General features: G+C 47.3%; 1 protein-coding gene across 1 annotated transcript in view; it reads right to left on the bottom strand.

Moving 5' to 3' along the window:
- Positions 1-21,637, bottom strand: part of CPXM2 (carboxypeptidase X, M14 family member 2) — a 153,060-nt gene extending 131,423 nt beyond the window's left edge. Inside the window, exons 1-2 of the mRNA XM_033180031.1 lie at positions 21,007-21,637; positions 9,643-9,741 (exon numbers count right to left, since the gene is read on the bottom strand). Of these exons, the coding sequence (XP_033035922.1) occupies positions 9,643-9,741; positions 21,007-21,310 (403 nt within the window). The 5' untranslated portion in view covers positions 21,311-21,637. The remainder of the gene's footprint in view (positions 1-9,642; positions 9,742-21,006) is intronic.
- Between the last annotated feature and the right edge of the window lie 5,151 nt (positions 21,638-26,788).

Genomic DNA, 26,788 nt, shown 5'->3' with positions numbered 1-26,788 from the left:
TTAAAGGAAAGGTGTCTTAACCCCTCCCCAGAAACTGATCAATAGGACAGCAAAGGAACCCACCACTGGTCTGAAGTTCCCAGGTGATTCTTCTGAGACAACCAGTCTCAGAAGAGAGTCCCTGCAAACCTGGCTGGGGTCTTTTACCTGTGAGGCTACACAAGCTCAGAGATTTTCTTTCCCAGACCCCAGTGGATCCAACAGAGGATACTCTCAAAGAATTGGGTTCCAGCCCACGCTGGCTACAGCAGCTGAGATCTGGAGTCAACCTGGAGCCTCAGCCTCAAAGGTTCTGACCACCTACCTCCTTCTTAAATGTCCAGCTCAGCAGCTGTTCTATCTGAAAAGCCTCCCAAGACTTCCTCCCCTGCACTCAACCCTCTCAGCCTACTCACTCCTGCCTTTAGCCTAACCTTCTAGGAAAAGTCCACACTGTTACCGTGGTAGTTTAGTCTGTCTCCCTGAACAGGCTGTGAGCCTCAAGAGCAGCAATGACAAGTTATCATCCTCGAATGCCCAATGTCCAACCAATGTTCCCAAATGAATGAATTTGCATTATGATCCAGTATAACTGATAATCCCTATGTCTGCATCATCATGGAAAACTAACACTATTCTTTATACATTGCTTATAAGGCTCAAAAAAAGGAATTATTGATTCAAAAGAACATTTCTCAACCCTCAAGCACTTGCCAATTATTATCTTCATAAATTTTTCCACATCCGTGTACCACCTGCACTATTATTTCCCTAATGTTTTTATTTAAATCAGATTACTTTAATGAAAATATGTTCATGTAAAAGGAAACTTTATCACTAGAGGATAACATGAAAATATCTCATGACCTTGGGGTGGGCAAAAAACATTCTTAGCCCAAAGCAAAAAGTACTGACCACAAGAGAAAATATTGATGATTGGTCTATATTAAATTTAAGAGCATTTGTTATTCAAAAGACACCTCTACTAGAGTTAAAAGTGAGCCAAGAAGTGGGATATTCACTATGCATGTATCTGATACAGGACTCATATTCATTGTATTTTCAAGAAAAACAAATAAACAAACAAAAACCCTCCTATAAATCAACAAGAAAAACAACAGGCAAAAGAACTGAACACCTATTCACAAATGAGGTTATCCTAATGGTAAGTAAGCATTAGTCACTAGTCATCAGGAAAATGCAAATTAAGACCACAATGAGATATCATCATATACCCCCCAATATGAATAAAATAAAGACTGACAATATCAAATGCTGGTAAGAATGTGAAGCAATTAGAACTTTCATTCACTGCTGGTAGAAGTGTTAACTGATAAAATCAATTTAGAAAAATCTCCAGCAGTACTTAGTCATACACTATGATCCAGCAATTCTTATAGGTATACATGCAACAAAAATGCGTTCATATATACACCACAAGACTTATTCAAGAATAGTCCTAACAGCACCATTTGTAATAGCCAAAAACTGAAAACAATCCAAATGCCCATCAACAAGAGAATGAATAACCTGCAGTATAGTCATGCACTAGAATACTATAAATCAATAAAAATAAATGAACTATGCGATACACAACATAGATGAATCTCATAAACATCATATTGAGTAAAAGAAGTCAGACACAAAAGAGCATACCATGTGTTATCCTATCAATATTAAGTTCAAAACAGGCAAAAGTTGTATCTGATGGTAGTTATCTTTGAGGAGAAGCAGGAGTAATGGTTACTGGCTGAAAGTAGGAAGGAGGACTGAAGTTGAGACCTCAGAACAAAAATATATAAAAGACAAAATGCTGCAAGAAACTGGAAACTCTGCTGTATTGGAGGTTCTACATTTTGAGCTAGTCAACATTTACAGATCTGAGAAAAGGCTTAGACTGTCCCTCCTGGAGAAAATCTGGCTGAATCTTGCCTCACTGAAAAATAAATAAAGAACGAACACTAATGTACAGTCTGTGCAGAACAAAAAATTCCACCAAAAGAACGTTAAAGGAGGTATACCATCCAAAACACTCAGAGAAATAATGTGACCTTGAAAGTAACTTGATGTGATAGCTAGGAAAATATTTCACCCAGACACTGCTCATCCTTTGTATAATCCAAGAGTCATAGCCTCTACTTGCCATTAAAAAAAAAAAAAATGCTGAAGAAAAGGATAAACAGAAAAATATTTTAAATAAGGCCAAATAGCAAGAAAACTAAAAATACAAAAGCAGAATTAAAACCCACAAGGTAGATCTATTCTTTATGAATGGAGGTCTTTGCCAACACAGTAAAGAAAAATCAAGGTATAAAAATTGAAAAGGAAAAAACAAAATTGTCATTATTTCATATACATCATGATTTTGTACTTAAATATCAAATAATATGTAATTAATGAGAGTTTGGCAAGATTGCTGAATATAAAAATCAACATTCAAAAATTAACTATACACTGTAGTCTACCAATAAAGAGTAGAAAATTGAAATTAAAAGTATCACAGAATGGCAAGTATCAAAGGGTAAATCTATTAAAAGATATATAAGACCTCTAGAGATAAATTTCTATGAGAGATATTAAAGAAGGTCTAATATGTGGAGAGATATACCATGTTCATGGATTAGAAGAGTCAATGTTGTAAATGTGTTCATGCTCCCAAATTGATTCGTAAAATCAATGCAAATCTAAATCAAAATTCCAAGAGCATTTTTGTAGAACTTGACTACATGATGTAAATGTGTGCGTGTGTGTTTACAAGTACACACAATGGGTCAAGAATAAACACAACTTTTAAAGAAGAACAGGTCCTGTTCTACTAGATGTCAAGATTTGTTATAAACCTACGGTAATTAAGAAAGTGAGATATTTCAAGCATGGGTAGAAAAATGCATTAATGACAAAGATTAGTGAGCCTGAAAACAAAGCCAGGCATATATGGATACTTGATATCCAACAGACAGGTGGCACTGCAAAATACTGCCTCTTCATTTGGTACTTAGTACTTGCCTTAGTCTATTCAAATTGCTGTACCAGATTATAAACAACAGAAATTTATTTCTCACATATCTTTTTTCTTTCTTTTTTTTTTTTCTTTCTTTTTTTGTTTTTTGAGACAGAGTCTCACTCTGTAGCCCAAGCTGGAGTGCAGTGGCACGATCTTGGCTCACTGCAACCTCCACCTCTGGGGCTCAAGCGATTCTCGTGCCTCAGTCTCCTGAGTAGCTGGGACTAGAGGCATGCATCACCACGCCAGGGTAATTTTTTGTGTTTTAGTAGTGATGGGGTTTCACCACGTTGCCCAGGGTGGTCTCAAACTCCTGAGCTCAGGTGATCTGCCTGCCTCAGCCTCCCAAAGTGCTGGATTACAGGAGTGAGCCACCACACCCAGCCTATTTCTCACATTTCTAAAAGCTGAGAAGTCCAAGATCAAGGCACCAACAGATTCAGTGTCTGATGAGGACCTGGTTCATGGACAGTGGCTATCCTCTCCCTGTGTCCTAACATGGAGGAAAGGCCAAGGGAGCTCTTGGGGGTCTCTTTTATAAGAGCACTAATCCCATTCATGAGAATTCCACCCTCATGATCTAATCACTGCCCCCTGCCCCCCCTACCACACACACACAAAGGCCCCACCCCCAAATACCATTACCCTGTGGGTTGGCATTTCAACATACACATTCTGTGGGGACATGATCAGTTTGTAGCATGTGTTTACTGCTTTCATAGTCAAATGTTTAATAAGCCAGGAAAGAAACCTACTTTCACCATAAGACCAACTTCCACCACAAGTGGTTTAAGAGTCAATTTTTTTAAAATAAAGTTTTAGGGCATAACATGGTAAATTTGGTTTTCCATTAAATCCATCCCAGAGTCAGTAATACAGAATAAAGAGGGTTTTATCACAGAAGCTTTGAGAAGATGGAAACAAGATAGGTCACAGTATGCCAAGAACAAATTCCCCAAGAACAACAGAAGCACATGTACTCGCCTCTGTCATGGGGATTCTGAAGAGGTACAGCCCTAGAATGTCTCCCCTATAAATGGACCAGCGTGTACTTGGTCAATAAGAACCACACTTGGGGTCAAGTGACTGATACAAATGAATGAAATTTCATGCCACCTATGGGTGCTACCGAGCACATCAGAGTTCTGTCCCCTAAACCCTTGTCTGGGAAGTATTTCTAGGCTGACAAGTCCACTGTGCCTATGGTTTCAGACCAAGGTTTCTGAAGCCTATAGCTGCAGACTGGCCACACTGCTCATGTGGTGTTCATAAACACACTAAGTTTACAGACACGTCTACTGTAGGCTACAGCCAACCCAGGACCCCTAATCAAACCCAGTGAAGGCCCTGCCACAAACCCATTGTTCGAAAAACAAAATAAAACTCTCCACATTGTAAAGGAATGCTATAAAATCCTTCAAAGGCACATGTTTCATTTTAGAGGCTAAAGAAGAACTTTTTAGGCATGTTTGAGATGGAGCAGAAAGTGGAAAATAGCAAGGAGTAGGGGCACCTTTGGTTTCCCAGTGCCCACATTTCTTGGGCTTCCTAACCACCGTCTGTCAAGAGGGGTGTGACTCTGTCCCAATTCCGGCCCCTCACCTCCCCTGTCACTCCCATAGGAGTCTGAAATACAGGCATGGCAGTTTATCATGTCTACTATGTCGGTAAAATCCTCCAGAATCAGGGATCTGGGAATAGTTGTGCCAGATGTCAAGAAGGAAGACCCAACTTAGCCCCAGGGAACTGTCTGGTTATGCAATGAAGAGAAGAGGCTCATAACAAGGGCTTGGATGAAAAACCAAACTGTCTGTGATGCAATGGAAAACCCTCAAGCTTAAAACACACACAAATATACATTAAGTTGGCCAATCCCCAAGTATGGTGCCTGATTGAGGCCTCAAACTTCTTCCAGCCAAGGCATGAGGGAGATGCATCAAAGCAAGCTCGCATTCACCAACATGTATCAGGGAAACCATCCCACTTCCATCCTGGTAGGACATCATGTTTCCTTTTTTTCTTTTTTTTTTTTTTAGTGGGACAGAGACTTGCTCTGTCACTCAGGCTGGAGTGCAATGGCGTGATCTTGGCTCACTGCAACCTCTGCTTCCTGGGTTCAAGCAATTCTCCTGTCTCAGTCTCCTGAGCAGCTGGGATTACAAGTGCTTGCTGCCACGCCTGGCTAATTTTTGTATTTTTAGTAGAGACAAGGTTTCACCATGTTGGCCAGGCTGGTCTCAAACTCCTAACCTCAAGTGATCCACCTGCCTTGGCCTCCCAAAGTGCTAGGATTACAGGCTTGAGCCACTGCACCTAGCTGATCATGTTTCTTTCCTACAGATCTTGCTCTAAGAACTGAAATCAAAGACCACTTCCTTGAAAGTATCAGCTGCTGTTCTGGGTCATGGAGAACCCATTTGAGCATATGTAGAGCAGTTGTTCTGTTCACCATGATGCTGGCTCTACCACAATGTGGGTACTCAACAAACAGGTTCACCATTGTCAAGTACTGCTACCAACACTGGGTCTGTCCAGAGATGAATCAGACAAGGCCTCTGCTCTTAAGCATTCACAGGCTTTCAGAACCAAAGAGCTATGCACAGGAATCACTGTGAAATGAGAAACAAGGGAACCAGGACCATGAGAAAGAAGCATAAGAAACTGAAGAGAAGTGATCAGAGGAGGCTTCCCAGAAGTGGGATTTGCAGAGCACTGAACTTCTAAGGAAGAGGTTAACAAACTATAGCCTGTGCAAAGGTCAAATACAGCCCACCACCTGTTTTTGTATGATCTGTGAAATAAGAATAAATTTTAAATATTTCAGGGTTTACATTTTAAATGGTTATATAAGTACTTATATAATATCTTGATTTTGCCTCTTAGCTACTAAAGCATAAAATATTTATAATCTGATCCTTTAAAGAAGTTTGCCAGCCCCTGTTCTAAGGAACACAAAAGACCCCAAGATGGTAAATTCAAGTCATAGCTAACGTTTGCTGAGAGCTTACTGTTTGCTGTGTGCTACACTGTGCAGACATTACTTAACCTTCACAATATACCTATAAAGGTAATGTTATTCCCACTTCACAGAGGAGGAAACTGAGTCATAGAGAAGTTAGTAACTTGTCCAGAGTCTGGCAGCCAGAAGTTAGTAACTTGTCCAAAGTCTCGAGGGTAAGTCTGATCCCAAAGCTGTCCTCTCAATCACCAACTTTGATGCTTGTCCAATTCCCTATAGAGAGAACATGTGAGCAGAGGCTTAAAGCTTGGGACACATGTGAAAAACAAGCCCTCATCTGGCTGGAAACAAAGGGAAGCAGAGGCCAGAAAAAGGGTAAAATCATGGTGGGAACTGCCAAGTAGAGTATAATTCTGCAATTAATGCATGGCAAATAAAATGGCATAAGGTAATTTCATTGCAACAAAAGCTGTCTATAGTAGCAAAATATTGAAAACAACATAAATGTCTATTATTAGGTGGTTATATTATGGGATGTCATGTAACCTTTGGAAAAAAAAGGTCATGCTTAATCTTCATTGTATTGGTCAGCTACTGCTGTATAACAAGAAACCCCTAACTCTTAATGGCACACAATTAGCATTTACTTTCAGGTGTCTGTAGATCAGTTGAGCTCAGCTGGGTAGCTCTGGGTTGCTGGTTGGGCCCACATTTGTTCCACTCATTGCTCAGCCTCCTAGGACCAGCAGTCTAGGTATGCACACTCTTCTTGTGGAGATGTAAGGGGCCCAAGAGACAAATGGAAACAAGCAAAGCATGGGCTCAGAACTGACATACGACCCCTATTGGCCTAACAAGGCTCATGGACCGGCCCAAAGCCAAGGGACTTCCAGCTTTGGCAAAGGGAACTAAAGAGTTACACAGCAAAGGGTGTGGGGATGAGAAGAGGTGAAGAATTAGTTAGAATGATTACTCAACCAACTTCTTAAACTATTACAAAACAACATCTAAAATGTAGTTGGATACTTGCCACAGCTGAAACTACTCCTTAATCACAGTGACAGCCATGTACATGCTCTCTTCCTCAAAAGCCAAAGTTCCATAAGGATGACTTCTACATCTGAGATGAGCCTTTTAACCCCATCCACTGTCATAACTCGATGTGCTTAGCATCGCCTGTACTGCCCACCACCTTGCAAATGAAGTGGCTGACATCTGCTCTGTCTGCCACCTTGAACATAATGTAGCTGTCACGTATACCAGCCCAACATTCCGCCACATTGCCCTCAAAGCCCCCCAGTGCAACCTGAGTAGATCCTGAAAGGAGGATGGACTCGGGCTTCTGAGAATGCCCAGTTCTGCATTTGAGGCCACACTTTGCTTGCTCAGGTGCCTGACTCTGGGCCTGTGTTCCTAACGGCCATGCCACCCTGCCACATGTGCCCTGCCTCCATGGCCACCAACTGTCAGTTGCATGTCAGGGATCGCCTCAGCTGCTTTTCCCCTCCAAGGTTATCCTCGACCCCTCCTTTTTTCTTTTAGTAAAAGAAGTCTCACAGGCTAAAATCACATCTAGGGCATTCGATGAACCAGAGCCTTGATGACTGCCTATGAGACCAGTGATCCCAACCTGACAGAGCTTTGAGGCCAAAGCCAGGGGAGCAATCCTGGGTGGGCCAGTAGGGAGGGGTGTACCCATGGCAGAAAAGAAGGCAAATTCAGACGTGTGTGTGTGTGTGTGTGTGTGTGTGTGTGTAATTGAGTCTTCAAAAATCTTTCTGAAAATGTCTCCCCAAAAGTTTAAGAACTTCCAATTCTGATAATAAAGAACTAAGATAATTCAAACCAACCCTTCTGCTGAAGCTACTAAAAAAAAATCTGGGCAAAATATGTTGAAAAGCACTTAAAAATTAACAAGGCCGTGAAGAAGTACCAGGATCCAATCTGATGGCAGCAAGACCCAGGGAGGCAAGACCAACTCTCAAAGCCACGTCAGCCCTGTGGCATTTGTAATCCTGAAGGAACAGCTGGTGTTTTATCAGCCTGCTTGGGCACAAAATGCCAATGTCCAAGGTCCACTCAAGGTGAGGAGTCCTATTACCCCCCATTTAGAGAAGACCCCAAAGAACCACACTGTCAGGTTCAAGCAGCAGAAACACAGCCGCAGCGTGCACTGTGCAGAACGCACTCTCCTGGTCCAATGAGTGCTCTCAATGGGCGATGGGTGGAGTGCACGCCTGCCCACTTTAAGAAGGCATAAACTTTCATTTGGTGAGTGACCACAGTAGGTCACTGTTGTTGACATCTGTTTTCACTTGAGGATGCACTATTAGCCATCTCTATGATTTCTCTGATGGTGAGTTCTTGGTTAGAAACACTGCCCCAAATCATTACATTGTGCCTAAGGACGCACGCACTTCCATCTGTGACACTCAACTCTGTAACGTGGTTTATGGACTCACATGGCAGCTAAAGTCCTGCCTCTGTAAATGCAAAGTTGTGAAATGCATTGTTTATTTTAAGCTAACCAAAAAGTCTAGAATCAGAAAATCTTGGGCTCAAATCCCGGTTTTACCACGTAGAAACTGCATAACACTCAGTAAATTATGCACATCACCATGTCTCATTTTCCTCATCTGTAAAATATGGATAATAATGATAATAATAATACCCACAGTCAGAGGGGCACTAGGGGATGCCAAACACTCAGCCAAGTGCCTGGCTACTGCATAAGTGCTTAATAAATGGCTGCTATGGCCGGGCGCGGTGGCTCAAGCCTGTAATCCCAGCACTTTGGGAGGCCGAGACGGGCGGATCACGAGGTCAGGAGATCGAGACCATCCTGGCTAACACGGTGAAACCCCGTCTCTACTAAAAATACAAAAAACTAGCCGGGCGAGGTGGCGGGCGCCTGTGGTCCCAGCTACTCGGGAGGCTGAGGCAGGAGAATGGCGTGAACCCGGGAGGCGGAGCTTGCAGTGAGCTGAGATCCGGCCACTGCACTCCAGACCGGGCGACAGAGCAAGACTCCGTCTCAAAAAAAAAAAAAAAAAAATGGCTGCTATTACTAATACTCATTTTAGCCGAAATGTGATCCTGGTTACCACAGTTTAGAACAATAATGATACAATAATAATAATGGTAGTAGTTAATAGCAATAACTATAGCACGTGGGCCAGAGATCGTTCATGAGTCTCAAACTAATACCTTTGAACATCCCAAGGTGAGCAATTGAAGGTGCACTATGTTCACATGACTGTGAGATGCTGGCCCAGCACTGCATATTTTGTAAGTAGATTTGATCTCTGACCCCAGAGGTTCCTGGGTCAGGTTGGGAGATAAGGAATGCACGCTCAAGGCCATGGGCAGCTAAGAGGTCCCACAAGAAAGGAAATGATGTCGTCTCTGAGGAGAGAGGGGTGGGGAAAGCAATCAAGAGCTCCAGGAAATTCAAAACTGACTGCGGCTGAATCGGAGAAGCTGGCTGTGAGTTGTGAGGCAGTGCACAAGTGTGAACGCGGGCAGAAGCTGCCATGAATGCTCTCGCCCCTGCAGCATCGATCAGAATAGACAGCAGGCCTCAGGCAGCCCCACACTCGGGAATCTGTAGTCAGGCTGCTGCACCAGGGGCCTGTACCCGCCCACCCTCCCTGAACAGGGCCTAGGACTGGTGTAGGGGCTCTGTGAGAGCCTCACTTACTCTCTCTGACATCTTCATGGGCCACGCGGACATTGTGATCATCGTTGGCAGCCTTCTCAGAGCTCTTGGTTCTCACAACTTTTTTGTTGCTGTTTTTACCTAAAGGGGGAGAGAGAGATGCCTTTACTTTCACATACGTCAGAGCTGGTTCAGGATGCTGAGTTCAACTGTCCTCTCCTGCACAGCAGCCATCTCCCCTTCTGTGCCCTTGTCCCTAAAGACGGTGTCTTGGACTCTAAGGAGTCTCTAGTTAAAGGAAAGAAAATGTGTTATTAGAAACACCCAGGAGAACAAACACTCCTAATAAAAACAACCTACACCTGCATGTTGTTACTATTATAAGACTGAAGATCACTCCTGTAATCCCAGCACTTTGGGCGGCTGAGGCACGAGGATCACGAGCTCAGGAGATCAAGACCTTCCTGGCTAACATGGTGAAACCCTGTGTCTACTAAAAATACAAAAAATTAGCTGGGTGTGATGGCGGGCGCCTGTAGTCCCAGCTACTCGGGAGGCTGAGGCAGGAGAATAGTGTGAACCCAGGAGGTGGAGCTCGCAGTGAGCCGAGATCGCACCACTGCATTCCAGCCTGGGTGACAGAATGAGACTCTGTCTCAAAAAAAAAAAAAAAAAAAAATGACTGAAGAATGCTTTTGGGTAGTACATTCGATCCTTACTGAGGCCCAGAAACATCATTTGTAGTTTCTGGAACTGGAAGTGGAGCCTCAGACTTGTGACCCCAGAGCTAGCATTTTCCACCCTGCTGGGCTTCTCCAACATAACTCTCTCCCAGGCCCTGGCTTGGCACCTGTAGGTAAGGATGCTGCCCCCATTTGGGGAGCCTCCTTGCCATAGCCTGAGACACCTGCCTGCCACGCTCCTGCTGGCCCCCTGGCTCCTTCTCACACTGCACTCCCTCTCCCTGCTCCAGCAACACTGGCCTCCTTTCAGCCTTCAGTTCATGCTTCTTCCTCACCAGAACTTTGTACTATGTTGTTCCTCCTGGAGCACACTTCCCTTCCCTTCACTATCAAACTAATTAGCTCCTACTGATCCTGAAAATCTCAGCTCTGGCATTGCCTTCTTAAACTTTCCCGACCTCCCTACCAGAACTTTGTACTATGTTGTTCTTCCTCCTAGAGTGCCCTTCCCTTCACTCTCAAGCTAATTAGCTCCTACTGATCCTGAAAATCTCAGCTCTGGCATTGCTTCCTTAAACTTTCAAATCAAATCCACTTTGATGGAAGTTGATAGCACCTGCTTTGGGTCAGGTTGCCTCTACGTAGAGCCTGATGCAGGGGTTTGGATGCACAAGGTGTATTGAGGGAGAGGGAGAGGAAGGGAGGTAGGATGGGGTGAGGAAAGGAGCTAAGCAAGGCTGTGGTCTCAGCCAGAGTCAGGCTCAGCCCATCCCACAGGAGCAGCAACTGCACACAGGGTTGTCCTGACTCGGGACAAGGAGCTGTCATTTCTACTACAGTTGGCTTCTGGCTACAGCCTGAGAGTGGGAGATGTAGCCTTCCAAGGGTGCTTCTGCAAAGGTGGAAGCAGGTGTGAGCTGCCTGAAGAGGAGACTCTTGGTATCTGGGGGCTGTGTGTCCCTGTGGGGAAAGAAGACCTGGGCGGGGTACTGGCAGCCACACCGCAGCTCTACACCCATCTTGGGTGGCAGCATCCCAGTGCCAATGGGACGTGTCTGTTGATGAGACAGGGATGACTTCTGGCTTTGCTCACTGCTCTGTCTCCAGAGTTTGGGACTTAGGAGACTGTGATGAATGAATGAAGGCATGAATGAACAAATGAACCAGTCAGTGAGTGACAAACAAAAACAAGAGGCAGGGCAGGTCTGTGGAGAAAGAAACTTAGCTTGAACTTTAAAAGCCAGTTGAAATACCAAAATCAGCTTGTGGATTCTGCCAATAATGAAATCATTTCCTACTATGTTACAGTCAAATACTAAAAGGACACTTATTAAGAAAACCTTAAATCTTCAAAAAATTCAAGGAGTACATTGGGCCAAGCCAAAGGAAACCCCCATTTTGTTATATTCTTGGGTGGTACCTGCTGGAAGTATCTCTCATTTCCATGTAAGCTGAAAATAAAATAAAAAAATTAAGTGCCCCCATTAGTGTCTAGAAGCCAGTTAACTGAAACCTCTGTAAAGGCCAGAGGAGGAAGGCAAGTCAGAGAGCTGAACCCACATCTCTGCCTGACGCTGCTTTGGGCTGTGTCCTGCTTCTGTGGGTGGGAACATCCTGGCTGGTGGGAAAACCGTGGAAGGAGGCCACCTCCATAAAAGCCTGACCTGGCCGGGCGCGGTGGCTCCAGCCTGTAATCCCAGCACTTTGGGAGGCCGAGGCGGGCAGATCACAAGGTCAGGAGATCGAGACCATCCTGGCTAACACGGTGAAACCCCGTCTCTACTAAAAAGTACAAAAAACTAGCCGGGCGAGGTGGCGGGCGCCTGTAGTCCCAGCTACTCGGGAGGCTGAGGCAGGAGAATGGCGTGAACCCGGGAGGTGGAGATTGCAGTGAGCTGAGATCCGGCCACTGCACTCCAGCTTGGGTGACAGAGCGAGACTCCGTTTCAAAAAAAAAAAAAAAAAAAAAAAAAAGCCTGACCAGAGCTCCGTAAAGGCCTTAGTGGCTCCACAAAATCAGGAGCATAACTTCTGATAAGGCTGAGTTGGATTTTGCAGAAACATAAGATGTTTTAAGAAAAGGAAAGGAAAAGGTTTCACAAAATATGTGAGAAAAAAAGCCAACGTTCTGGAAAATAATGCCCCTTCCAGCCTTCCCCAGAAGATGGTGTTCACGACAGCCTTCTTTCAGCCAGGGCCCCTCCATGGGGCCTCCACGGAACAGGTAGTGAGAGAGGGAGCCAGGCAGCCCCCCAACGCCACAGCCTGGGCAGCCCCCACATCACAGCCCAGCCAGCCCCCACACTACAACACCATGGCCCGGGCAGCTCCCAATACCATGGCCTGCGCAGCTTCTAATACCATGGTTTAGGCACCCCCCACCAACCCCGCAACCATAATACCATGGCCTGGGCAGCCCCCACACCACAGCCTGGACAGCCCGCAATACCACGGCTTGGGCAGACCCCACACCATGGCCCTGCCAGCCCCCACACCACAACACCATGGCCTGGGCACCCCAGGCCCAGGCAGATTCAGGCCTATGAGGAAATGGCCCTTTCAGCTCTGGGACTCCAGTGAAAGTCTGGATGTCAGGCAAAAGTCCTACTACACTGTGAGTGTGACTCTCCTGGCAGGGGGAGGGGGGGTGGGATCAACATGTGGGGAATAGACTCCCCGAAGGGAGTGGCAGATGGGGCTGAGACAGCAGACAGGGGCCCAGCGCCTTCACTGGGGAGGAGGCAGCTGGCGGTTGGGAGTACAGGCCTAAGGGCCTGGTTCCAGTCTGGGGTGCTGCCACGTCTGCCCCTGCACCCACAAGTGTGTCCTGGGATGACCTCGTCACCTCTCTACACTTCGGTTCCCTCATCAGGGAAAGGAGAAGGCAACAATACTTGCCATGTTGGAAGTTACCAGCAGCAAACAAAAATGCTGCCTGAAGTGCTTAGGGTGGCCCAGGCCTGCAGCCTCACTGAACAAGACCTATATCTTCTCACCCATCACAAAGAGCTATTCCAGTTGCTGGAGGAATAATAGCTAATGTGCATAGCATGGGTCAAAATTTACAAGGCATTTTCACATAGATTCTAACAGGGTCTTTGCATACCATTTTATAGATGGGGATGCAGATGCTCAGAGGGGAGAAGAGAGCTGCCCAAGGTCACGGACAGAGCTGGAGACTGACTCCAAATCTGAGCCCTTCACAGACAGTACACAGGCCCCCGCTTCATAGCCCCTTCCTCTCTCCTAACAAGAAAGGCAGCATATGGTCCATGCAGATGAAAGAAGAAAGCAAAATGGAAACAGTGTGCAGGGAAGGGGCCAGGATCAAGCCAGCATCTCCATCTGGGCTGCATGACAAAACCAAATTCCTTAAAAGTAGGAAACTGAATTGCCAGTGCGGACCACATGTTCTATTCTGGTCTACAGTGATAAATATAATTTTTGGTTAATAGAGAACTATTTTTCCCCTCACTATACAAAGGGCTTACAGTAGCAACCCCCAGAAGCCAGAAAAAAAAAAAAAAAATGCTTTGCTGCAATTTTGCATTTTCCCCAGGAAATTCCAACTGGCTCTGCATTCCTGTAGTGAAGGACCCAGCCGAGGGCTCTGAGGTCCTTGCCTGCTTCTGCTTAAGGAACCCACATTAGGAGAAAGACATGACCAAAGAGCTTCTCTGGGGCTCCCCGGAATTGCATTAAGGAATTGCAGCATTAAGGCTAAATCACCACAAACACACCAGATCTGCTGGAAACACTCACACCAGGAGAGCCAGGAGAACTTCACAGGTGAACACAAAAATCTAAACAAAAGCAGTGAGAAACGCCTGCTCTGTGTGATGTTGGCAGGGAAAGGGCCATGACACAGGGAGGAACTGCCTGCACCCTTATCCAACTCTGAGGACAGGAAGCTCCCAAAGGAAATAAGAATCCAGGGGATCAGTGGGTCCTGAAGGGTGAGTTGAACAGTGGACTGATGCGCTGGCTTCCATCCATCTCAATGACCTTGATGGGAGCTGGAGGGGAGGCTGTGGGCTGGACATGGAGGTACTCATGAAATTGTCTAAGAACTTTTTACCAAAACTAGACCAAAATCAATCAATCGAACAACCCATCAAAATCCCATGGCCTCTCTCTCTCTGTCTCTCTCTCTCTCTGTCTCTCTCTGTGTCTCTCTCTCTTACTCTCTCTCTCTTTCTCTCTCTCTCTCCATTGTGTCTTCTCTGGGAAACCTGCCTGGTCAGTCCTGCCCTCTTCTGGGTCAGCCTTTCATGTAGAAGACCTGGCCTCAGATCTGGGCATAAGGAAGAGTGGGCTTGGTTGGGGCAGCAGTGCCCTGTGGTCTCCCACTCTCACCCTTTGTGCAGCCTGCAGCCGCCTTTCTGACTTGCAACCAAATAGAGTCCTTTGCCTTTAAAGAGACACCCCGGTAACAGCAGCAGGTGGGTGTGTGCAGACACTGTGCAGGGAGCTGTTGGTACCTGCCAGTCTCGTTTTAGATTCCATCTGGAAGCAGAGCCTGAGACAAGAAGGCCTTGGGCACAGTGCTGTATCTGGGAGGAGATTTCAGGTAGCACAGGTGAAAAGGGGAAAGGGGAAACACCAATAATTTAGGCTGTGTTGTTTGGCAGGACCCAATGGGGACTCAACCTGGCTGGGGACTCAGGGTGGGGTTGGGAGGGGAGACACCTCTGAGCTGCCCCTCCGGAGGCTTCGAGGCTGGGAGGCTGGGAGGCTGGGCATTGACCCATCCAATCACACACTTCCTCCAAAAGCTTGGGTTATTAATTGTTCCCATGCCACAGTGAGGAACTGAGGCTTGGAGAAGTCACAAATGCCCGTGAGTGGCAGAACCAGACTTTGACCTCAGCCCTCTCTTAATCCTGAAAAAACTCACCATGGGGCACCTACCTGTGCCTAGCACGAACCAGGCATTCCATACAAATCTGTGACATCAGGGGCTTAAATTAACACTTGAAGGTGTTTTGTGCCATGTCAACCAGCCTATGATGTCCAATGAGTAGCCAACTGGCTGCCAGCCAGATGTGGATACCATCCCTTCCAGGGGCCATCCAAAGAAACCCTAATTTCCTGGGTTTTGTGACCCCAGAGAGGTAGCTGCAGTGGCTGGGGCCTGAGAGGGCCACAGAGGGCAGAGCCATTGCTGGAGATGCCAAGCCTGAGAGCTCAGCCTCCCTGGACCCTCAGGGACATCCAGAGAAAACCCCCACCTCAAAAGTCAAGGCTCCAGGGCTAGGCTGCCATTGTCCCCATGCTAAAGGTGCCATGCGCTCTGGCAGCCATGGACACTGGGGGCATAAAGAAAACACAGTGGCTGTTTTTAAGAACCACAGCATGCAGGCCAGCTTTTGCAAACACGGGAGTGTCCTCCTTTACTATCCAGGCGCGAGCCCTGGTTTCTGGAACCTTGGGCACAGGCAAGAGGAAATTTGCCAGCATTAATAGTTGACTTTGGAAAGCATTTTGGAAATGGAGGTGGTGTCTTAGAAAGCTGCTTGCTAATGTACAGGAAATGACGTCCTCCCCTTGGAATTTTGTAGGGAGTTTACCTGGACAAAACACTTTGGATTTAACTCTTAAAATGAGCATATGATTTGACATTAAGGATTGCTTGTTGATTGTTTAGGTATGCTAGTAGCATTGTGATTGCTTTGTAAAGTACTTACTGAAATATTTACAAACACAGCCTCCTAATCCTTACACTCCCATTTTGCCCAGGAGAAGACATTTCTATCCAAAAGCCAAATGCAGCAAACCGCCCCGAAAAGAGAAGGAAAGCTTAAATGTGAAGCCCTTTTCACCAACTGGCACACAGCACGCACAACAGAAAAGTCTTTGTTTACAACTAAATATGCTCAAAGAACAACTCTTTGGTTATTTCCCCCTGCAACTGGGGCCCAGCACAGTACAAAATGCAAACTCAATTATTCTGAGCACAGACACACAAACGTGGCTCACTGCCCCCTCTGCAAATTCCATGGGCTCAAGACTATGGCGGTGATGTGGGTTTGGCCACATTCAAACAGTGGCGCATTGTCACCAGCGCATGAAGAAAGCTATGAACAAAGGACCAAGCAGAAACTCAAATTTAAAGACTACATATCCAAGCCTACTTCTAACCCAACGTGCAATGAAGAGAAATAAATAAAATCTTCAAATCCCTCATTCAAATCAATAGTTCAGCTTATTATTTGATTTGATTGTCACTGCCAAGTGGGAGAAAAGGGTAAGTTCAATAACTATGGTTTATTTTTCTGTTCTATTTTATTCTTCAAAAGGAATATGGCTGCAAACCAGGGTCATCAATTTGAAGATGGCATGCAAAGTAAGACACCCCCAAATCCACTTGCACGTGCAAAATGTGGCCCCTTATCTTATGCTTAACCCTGGGATAACGAAAACTGAGGACCTGAGAGTCACTCCCGTGGCCTTAAATCATTCCAACTGCAGGGATCTAGAAACCGTGAAATTCGATTTGAACCAGCTAAATAAATGGAATTAGAGAGCAGAACGTTGTCAAGCCCATATGAGGAAGAACATTCTAGCAAGAAGTACTCTTCATCCACTGAATGGTGAGAGTCCATCCATGGAAGCCTGTGAGCAGAGGCTGGGCGGTTCACTGTTAGAATCTTGCAATAAGCAAGAATCTGTGCTCAGTTTCCACTTAGGTTCCTTAGGTTCCTTAGAGTTCTAAAATTCTGGGATGGATGAGTATTCACAATGAGGACCTCAGACATTGTACAGTACCAAAATCCGACTGCGACCTAAGAAAAAGATTCTTCAGTTCCACATCCTGATAGTGGTGGTGGTTCCATGAACCTGGACATGTGATAAAAACTGCAGAGAACATGCATACAAATGCATGCAAGAACTGGTCAAATCTGAGTAAGGCATGTAATCTAGTTAACAGTATCACTGTCAACCTTCTGGTTTTGATACTGTATACAATGGTGATTCTCAATCCCCTGGGGGTATTTAGCAATGTCTGGAGACATTTTTGGTTGTCACATCACAGGGAAGGGTGCTACTGGCATCCAATTTCAAGTCCAGGGACACTGCTAAACATCCTACAATGCACAGGAAGGCAACCCCCTTCCTCCTCTGTTGGCACGCACACACAACACACACACACACAAACACATGGTTGGCCCAAAACATCAACCTTGCCAAGATTGAAATATCTTGTACTAGAATCATCTAAGAGGTTATCATTAGCGGGAGCTGATAAAGGGTACATGGGGCCTCACTGTACTATTTTTGCAATTTCCTGTGAGCTTATAATTATTTCAAAATAAAAACTTAAATAAATGTTTTTAAAGATTTCATTCTCTTTAGCATATTGGGGCTCTACTTCTCCGGAAACCTGTCAGCCACTCGTGGAAAATGCAATATTCTCAATTAGTCAAAGGGTTCAGTTCTCCAAGCATCTCCATGAACGTCAGCATGTATGCCCACTGGGCATTTCTGTGGTGGTGTGAAAGAACAGCCAATGGTCAAAGCCAGAACCCACACCAAGATCAAATCCCCAATGCCCTTGGCTCCTTGCATAAACCCCCCTACATGGTTAAAAGAGGGCTCCCTTCTAGGGCCTACCACATAGAAAATCTGCCTGTTTGGAAATTCACTGGGAAATGACTTGCTGAATACATCTTTCCTTGAACTCACTTTTATGCAAGACAAAAGCTATCTGGGAAATATTTTATCATCTGCAAAGATAAAGTACATATAGACTTTTAATTAGTTATATATGCTTTTATACTCTTATGCATCTCTAAATTGAACCCCTCACTCCCACCTCAGTGCCTGGTACATAGCATTGCATCATCCACCCAGTGAAGCAAAGTACAGAAGTTTGCATTAAACACTCCAGGCCACAGTCCAATGTTCCTTCCTATGTAAGTGACTTCCTAAGATATTCCAAAACAATCCAATGCGGAGATAAGTGCTTCTGTTACACCATGAGCAGCATATAGATCAAGCCACTACTTAAAGTGGAAAAAAGTAATTTTCTCCTAGTGTAGTTTAACTGCACAAAACTGTCACTGACTCCCCTAACCAAGTTCATGCTTAAACCAGTCTTCCCATTCTGGTCCAGGGCAGAGGATTCTGCTGAGCAAATACCAAAATAAAAAGGACAGGAGTTAAAAATATGAGATAAATGTCTTGCCATGGTTGAGGAGAGCTCTAAAAAAGCCCCCCAGAATTCATTAGAAACAAGGCTGACATGGTAGCAGGTCCGGAGACAGCTATCCCAGCAGGCCTCTGATCTGAGTCTCTAGGTTTTCTGAAGACATGTTTTCAGTATGGGGCTTGGAGATCCCGGTAGATGCCAGGGCCATGCTGAACTGGGCAAGGCGTCCTGCAGGAGCAGAGGCTAGACACCAAAGAAACAGGCTCCCCCATGGCCTGTCTCTACCTGCAAGATGGCCTCCCAAAAGCAAATGAGCTTTCTCTTGCATATTCAGGTTACATTCTGATTTCTCCTCCAGAGACCCCATTCCAAGAGTGGCAACAGCTGTTTCTCCAAGGATTAAAGAGAGTCACCTCCCCATGTAACCCCTGAGTCTGCAGACACATTAGTCTGTGGACACTGCTCAGGCCCGGTTGTGACTTTCTGAGATGTTTTCTGTAGGGAAAGAAACCTATCTTAGGAATGATGTCCCGTCACTTGTACGAGTCCCCAGGACGATAAAATCTGACTTACTTGTCAAGTCTTAAACATCATTTCTTCGGGGAAGCATTACCCAAGCCCCACAGATTCAGTGAGCTCCCCCAGCTGCACAACTGCGATTACTTTCTCAGAGTCCCCAGCTAGTTCCACGTGGTGGGGGGGCAGGGAAGAGGACTGTCTTGCTCTCCCCATTCCTAGGATCTCCCCCAGCACCGGTGCTCAGCAGGTTCTTGTAACAGCCTGTGGAATGAATGAAAGGTTCACAGGAAGACTAGCACAGAAGCTGGCAGGCACACTGGAGGCTTTCGTTAAAAGGTTTTTACAGCAATCGACAAAGTAAAGCGAGGTGGTAGGTGCAGTCTTCCTATTTGCAAATGATGATGAAGTTAAAGCTCAGGAAACAGAGCCATGATCCCAGATCCCCGAGTTGATGAGCCCTAAACATGGGTGTTAGGCCCAGTCTTCAGACTCCCAGTCTGGGACTCCTTCCACTTTCCCCCTTGGCACCACTCCCAGGGACTGCCAGAACCCAACATACATGTCTCCTGCCTATACCACCCTACCATGCCCAGGGTGGAGCTAAGCATGTTGCAGGCACGAAAAAAAAAAAACTAGAATGCACATGGATTTGATTCAAATTACCAAAACAAAAGGGCCTTGAATTTAAAAGGACAGCAGAAAGGCTTTCAAATCTCCCAAGCCAGCAAGTGACACTGAGCAAGTTACTTAAACTGTCTGAGCCTCACCCACCCTTCGGAGCCACTGAAAGGATTAAATGAAACTGGCACATAAAGTTTCTAAAGGAGTCACAGTCTACATTCTACAAATATGAGTCTCTTCCCACTCCTAATCCTGTTATTAAGCCACAGTGGCTCTTACACATCTGAATTCCCATAACTCTCCCTGAGACACTAGAAATTCTGGATGTGTTCAGGGTTGTCACACAACCCAGAAATCCTCGCCCATTCAAAGTTGTCCACAAATGAAAGCATGCCAGGGCCTCCGCAAAGGGGGATGCTCAGATAGGTCCACCCTTTCAGGAGTTCTGTGTCCTCACCCCTCCTCCACTTTCCCACTGCCCTAGCTGCTGACTTCCATGAGCAGTTTAACCAAAGACAATGCCTTCCATACTCGGAGCCCTGTGACGGTGGCACTCGCACGTATCTCCTTTCAGGAAAGGCCATTGTGAGGCCAGAGAATTTGGCCACATTCCTGCTCATGCCCTACTCTTGAAATACTAGGCCTGCAGCCCCTGCAATTTGAGCAAAGAACATTTGGAACAACTAGAGAAAGTCCCACTTCACAAGGTGGTTAATAAACTACGTCATTTAATGGAAGTCATTTTCCTAAGAAAATGGGGTTGGCAGAAACTGAAGATGGATTTGAGAAGGGTATGAGACTTGGATGAAAGACAGAGCACCGCAGGCAGCCAGGTAGCCCCCAAGCCAGAGTCCAGGCTGCAGCAGACTGCAGGCACAGACTCCCCAGCGGAGGCTGTGTCATCCTGCCCCAGCCGGGCAGAGGACCCAAGGGGCCCACTGAGAGTGGGAGGGACGGAGCTGAGAAGGGACACAGCTGGGTAAAGGCCTACTGGCAGAACTTTCCCCAGAAGGCCATCTGCCAAAACAGCCAGCCATCCATATCCCCAAAGCGGAAATTCAGCCGCATTTGAGGATTGAAGAAGTAGGCAGAGAAGTAAGAGGTATCCAGCAGAAAGATCCTTAGCTCAGGGGATTTCAAGCTTGAAACAAGAACTCTGACTCTCCAGGCAGCCTCCCAATTGCACAGCTCCCTCTTTACCTAAGGGTATAAGGCAGAGCTGAAATGCGTGTCAGGGTCAAGGTCAAGTTCTGGGAAGCTGGGCAGGCCCGCAGGAAGCGCAGACACAGTCCCTAGGGAGGCAGAGGCGGCAACAGGGAGATTCCCGGGACTGGCCCATCCCCGACACACAGAGGGGAGAAGCCAGTTGTCCCCTGGAGGCGCGCAACCACCGGCGCCCCCTCGGGCTGCCCAGCGCAGAAAGTTCCTTACCTGGTGGAGGCGGCTCCGGAGCCGACTTCTCCTTCTTGGGAGCTTTCTTGGGCTTAGTGGCCCTCTTTGGCGGCCTGGGCTCCTGCGGGCGCGGCTCCCACTCCTCCCCCGGCCCCGCAGGCAGTGGCGGAGAGAAGGTCTCGGGCTCGGGCTCTGGGCGCGCGTAGTAGGGCTCCTGGCTCCAGATCTCCTGCCCGTAATAATCAGGGTCCTCGAGGGCTGCGCCTTGGGCTCCAACCCCGGCCACGGTCACTGCCAAGAGCACCAGGGCCAGTGCCGGGGTAGCGGTCCCCGGGCGGGACATGCCTGCTCCGCCCCGCGCCCAGGGCAGGGTCACTGTCACCAGGAGCGCCGGGCGGGCTGCGGGCGCAGAGGCTGGCGCGGGGCAGGGGCGTAGGGCACAGCAGAGCGGCGCGCGGGGCGCGGGAGGCTGCCGGCTGGCTGCGCGTGTGACCGGCCCGCGGGGCTGGGCTGGGCTGGGCTGGGCTGGTCCGGGGCCAACAAGGGCGCGTAGAGGCGCGGGGCGGGCGCAGGGGGGCCGGCCCCGCCCTTCCTTCTTCCCTCCCTTTCCCCGCGACCCGCCGTGGCCAGTCTTTGGAGGCAGGTGTTCCAAGCAGCCAAGCCCAAGAAAGCCCCCTGCGCCCAGCAGTCTGTCTCCAGCCCCCTTCCCCTCCCCCACAGGCCGGCCAACGTGGGGCCTGCTTCCCCAGAGACGCGAATGAGTTTCAATCTTAGAAGAAAACATTGAGGCCCGCTGTTCCATTCCTTTGTTTTACAGGTGGAGAAATGTGACCTGAGAGGAGAAAAGATTGGCCCGGGGTCCTAAAGGAAATCAGAGCCCAAGCAGCCTCCAGCTCTCAAACTCCTGCCCCGTGTGCTGACCATCCCGCAGACATGGACTTCCCACGAGCCATGCTTCTGTTTCAGGAACTGGGAATGAGGAATTCCTGAGGTTCCGGGGGTTTCTGGGAGTAAAGTTCCCTGGGAGCAGGGCTTAGGGACCCTGGAGGAGCCCCCTCCCATCTGAGACTGATTCTGTGGGGCCTTGGGAAAGAGAGTGATGTTACCCCAGGGCAGCCATCCAGAGGTCACAAGAGGGTTTGTGGTTCATGCAAGAGCAGGCTCTGGCCCAGAGGATCCTTTGAGAAAGGGCCTCCCACTTTGGACAACTCTGCATAGATTCTTTATGTGGAGCCAAAGGACTGCATGCGTTTCCCTTGCTGCTGTAACAAACGACGACAAACTCAGTGGCTTCAAACAACACCTCTCTGACAGCTCTGCAGGTGAGAAGGCCGATGCAAGTGTCACCAGGCCAAAATCAAGGGGTCAGCAGGACTGGGTCATTTAGGGGAGCCTCTGGGGAAAAGTCCACTTCCGGGCTCACTCAGGTATTGGCTGAATTCAGCTCCTTGCGATAGTAGGACTGACGTGCAGTTCACTTGCTGGCTGTGGGCTGAGGCGCCTTTCCTCCTGCTGGCTGCCTGTGTTCCTCCTCATGTCTTCTGCAGGCTCCTCCAGGCCTCTCCCTGGTCCTCGCACGTGGGCCCTGCATCTCAGAGCCAGCAATGACGCAGCTTCAAATCTCTTCCCTTCCTGCCACATCTTTTTGCCTTTCAGCTAGAGAAAATTCTCTACTTTTAAGAGAGTGTGTGATTAGATGGGCCCACCCAAAAAATTCAGGATAGTCATCCTCTCTTAAGTGGTGACCTTAACCACATCGGCAAAGTCCATTTTGCCATGTTCCCTAACTTTTTGCCAGGTTCCCTAACTATCTCTTGTTCTAGGTATTCAGGTATACATGTCTTTGGGATCTCATGGAGTGTACTACAGGGACAGACTGACCCTCAAGCCTGCATTGGCCTGTCACCTTCCCAGTTCCTCTAGGCCTGTGATATGATCCTAGGATGCCACTGAGCTGAGTCAGGGCACCAAGGCAAGGCCTCATCATTGCCCTGGAGTGAGGACTTCCTTAGAGTGGGGGCTCCTGAGACTCCACAGTGGTCAGGGCTTGGGCCAGGAAGGCTCTCATTCTCTTTCTGCACAGGCCACTCAATCAGGCCATCTTTTAGGCCAGTCTTCCAGGCTTCCAGTTTGAAGGTCAAAGCAGAATGACCAGAGGGAGAGGAGGAGCCTGCTGGTTGAGGCAGGCCCTGTCCGCAGGGACCAGGAGGCCTTGGTCCTGCCTATCAAACCCTTAGGACATTCCGGAATCCAGAGCCAGCAGAAGTCTCCAGGGTGAGAGGGCAGGAGGGTCCCCTTCCCCACCCACCACTCTCTGCTCCCCGCCCCTTCCTGGATCCCCGCCCACCCTCCTCCATGACCTATCCCCAGGGCTCACTCTTGGGGACAGTTTTATCTGAAGCCAGGCACTCCAGACAACGACAGAGTCTTCAGTGATGACACAGAAAGCGGCTCCAGCAGCAAGCAGCACACCCAGTGTTCCAGCGAGCTGTATGAAGCACTAACAAGAGGCTGACCTGGCATCCTGGCCAGAGGGACTACAGAGGCTGCCCAGGCCAGGACTGTGCCCTGCACCACCTCCATCAGAACCCCCAGAGCTTGCTCAACAGCAGACGGACACCCAGGCTGCACCCCAAACCTTCAGAATCTCCTAAAGAGTGGGTTCAAGCACTAGCATATATAAGAAGTTCCTCAAGTAATTCTGATCACGTCCAAATTTAAAATGAATCTTCTCCCTCTCATTTTACATAGGATCCTGAGACCCAGATTTGCCTGAGGACACACAGCAAGCTAGTGATGGCCAGGACTAACCCTGCTCTATTGCCTTTACCCAATATTTAAAGTCAGGACATATACATCTCAGTGGCCTCAAACCCATGAGTCCTGAAGACATTTTACTGCTTTTCAGCACCTCTTAGGTAACATAACATATACCCGCTCTGCAGTGTCTGGTAAGTGTCCAGAAAAAGCCCCACCGAAACATGCCTCTCAACATGTCCCTGGAATAAAGAAATGAGTCCCACTTATTACTGCTCTCCCTATTAATGCTTCCTTGTTTGTTTTCCCTGGAGAGACACATAATGAAAGCAAGCAGAACAAATAGAACAAGAATAGATTACACTGATGCCAGTTCTCCCAACACAGAAGCCTACGGCACTGTTCCTGGAGCATCCTTTGTCTACCTCTGGCTCCCTCTCTCTGGTGCTGCCTGTCCTGGAAATGTGCAACGCACAGTCAGAGCTCATGAAGTTTAGGAACATAGGGTGGCAAAGCTGAACTCATTCTCTTGGTTTGCAAGCCTTATCCTTCCTCCCAACTCTCACCTATCTGTCTGGAAGGGTCCTGCATTCTTCAGTTTCTCAGATGAAGACCTCCCTGGTCATCTTGGCCCCATCTCTCCTTCATCTTCTAATACATAGCAGTAAGTCCTGCTGATCTCATGGCACACATTCTTTAATCTGCCTCTTCCTCGTTCCCGCTGCCCATCACTCAGCCCATGGTTCAGAGACCCATGGCAGATGATGGGAATCCATGCTCGGCAGGTCTCCCTGCTTTGGGGCTTCTCTGACCTGCCGTTCACCCTTCCTTCAAGGCAACAAGCCATTCATTCTCCCTAAACACCCATAAACAACTTGCTCACCAACCAAAACACCCATTAACAACCGTGCTCCCTGACCGAAGAATCTGCAGGGCTAACCAATCCCATGTAAACCTAACCCCTCTGGGTGAGAGTCAAGGCTTACTAGCTCACTCAAACTTGGCTCTTTCCTCTCACCACTGGGCAACAACCATAAGACAGATTCCCTTTTTTTTTGACAGAGTCTCACTTTGTCACTCAGGCTTCAGTGCAGTGGCACCGTGTTGGCTCACTGCAACCTTCATCTCCTGGGTTCAAGCAGTTCTCCTGCCTCAGCCTCCCGAGTAGCTGGGATGACAGGCACCCACCACCATACCCAGCTAATTTTTATATTTTTCATAGAGACGGGGTTTCACCATGTTGGCCAGGCTGGTCTCAGACTCCTGACTTCAGGTGATCCACCCATCTCGGCCTCCCAAAGCGCTGGAATTACAGGCGTGAGCCACCATGCCCGGCCAAGACAGACTCTTTATGGCCTTCTGCACAGCACTGATAAGCTCTGTGATTATTATAATATGCTAACTTTGCATCTTCCACAGAAACCAGCAGAGTACAAGAAACACAGAAAATTTCAATAACCCCTTCTGCGTAACTAATCTTGCCTAGAGTCTTTCATGGCATCAGCCAAAGAATGTTTCTCTCTAAGACTTTTTTTGTTCTCAGTCTAATAATTTGTCTATATAACTCAGGACTGGAACCCTCAGGAGGGGCTGTGAGTCTCTCTGCATAGGGCAAGTGGAGCTCCAGAAAGCACTGACTCTCCCTGGGTGTCAGCCATGCCATAAACCAGACACTCCAGTCAGGGGTAGCAATGGGGGCAAACTGGGAAGCCAAAATGGCAGTTCAGAATCCCCCCCTGGTTTCTGAGTTCTTCAAATGGTGTTCTTTAAAGTCAACCATTGTTTCTTTGCCTCAGTTGAGAATCTGCTAAGTGCACTTCCGCTAAGCAAAATAAGCCCGTGTCTGTCCATTCATTCATCCCTTAGACAGGATTCTGCTAAGCCAGTTTCTGTTATACAACATAAATCCATACTTGTCTAATAATCCTCAAACACCGTACACGGCTAATAATTTTTCAAATATTTATGAGCCCCACAGAGGGGATTTATGTTAAGCGGCTTGGCAAGGAACAATAGAGTGTGCAGGTCCAGAGAACATGCTGTTGAAACAAATATTGTCAAGACATCAATATTTTTATAGCATTTTTCATCAGGGACTTTTCACACCTGCTCATTTCCCTAATTATCCCTGAGACTCTTACACTTTCAGAGAGAATGAAAATGGAATTTTTTTGAAAGATCATTAATTTGAAAAATTAGCTGCTATATAAAGAAAAACACATACTCAGGCACAGCCATTACTAAAAATACAGTCTTGAGATGGATGCACAGGGAGAGAGATACTAAGTTGTTATGGCAACTATCATTATAATTACAAAGCTGGAGGGTTTTTCTCGTTCATTACTGTGTTGAGATGTGGTAGTTTAAATGGCAGTGTCCTTTGTAATGTCCTCAATCTCATTACTACATAATTACCCATTTCATATTTAATTTTCAGCATGTTTGTTCTTACTCCCATACCCTGTACATTTGGCATCTTTTGATAAGCCTTATTCTTAGTTCGTGGATCCCTCTTGCAACTTCATTCCTCTCCTCACTATTATCTCTACTCTGTGGTTTCATTTTCAATTTGGCCTTTGGGACACTTGCTTTGGCATGAGATATTCCATTTGTAAACAGTAAGACGCTGTTGTGAAAGTTCTTAAGAAACCACAGGAACAGGCACCTGGGGAGACACTGAACACCGGATACACCGGAGCCTGCTGAAAGGCCTTGGAGGCACGGTGTTTCTTGTCTACCTACTATGTGCAGGATCATTTACAGGAGTGATCACATTTGACCTTTGTAAGCTGGGTTCTCTGTTTGCACTCCCTCGGTCTCCAGCCCTCTGGGCTTGCCTCTGTATCTGAAAGACTGGGAGGCCCTTGTAAATTAGTCCCCTTGCCATCTGGTTTCTGATTGGGATTGACCAATGGAGATAGGAAGGTGAGGAGAAAGAGTTCTGGGTATTTCTTCCCCTTCCTCCACCCCCACCCTTCCATGCCCCCCACCCACTTTGGCCCAGGGGTCCTGGTGGTGGCTGGATCCTTGGGCTTCCCTGAAACCCACTTCCTCAACTCTAGCC

Source organism: Trachypithecus francoisi, unplaced genomic scaffold (genome assembly GCF_009764315.1).
Source record: "Trachypithecus francoisi isolate TF-2019V2 unplaced genomic scaffold, Tfra_2.0 Contig01579, whole genome shotgun sequence".
Lineage (NCBI taxonomy): Eukaryota > Metazoa > Chordata > Mammalia > Primates > Cercopithecidae > Trachypithecus > Trachypithecus francoisi.
The sequence above is the reverse complement of the archived record's forward strand: the minus strand, read 5'-3'. Positions and strand labels throughout refer to the sequence as shown.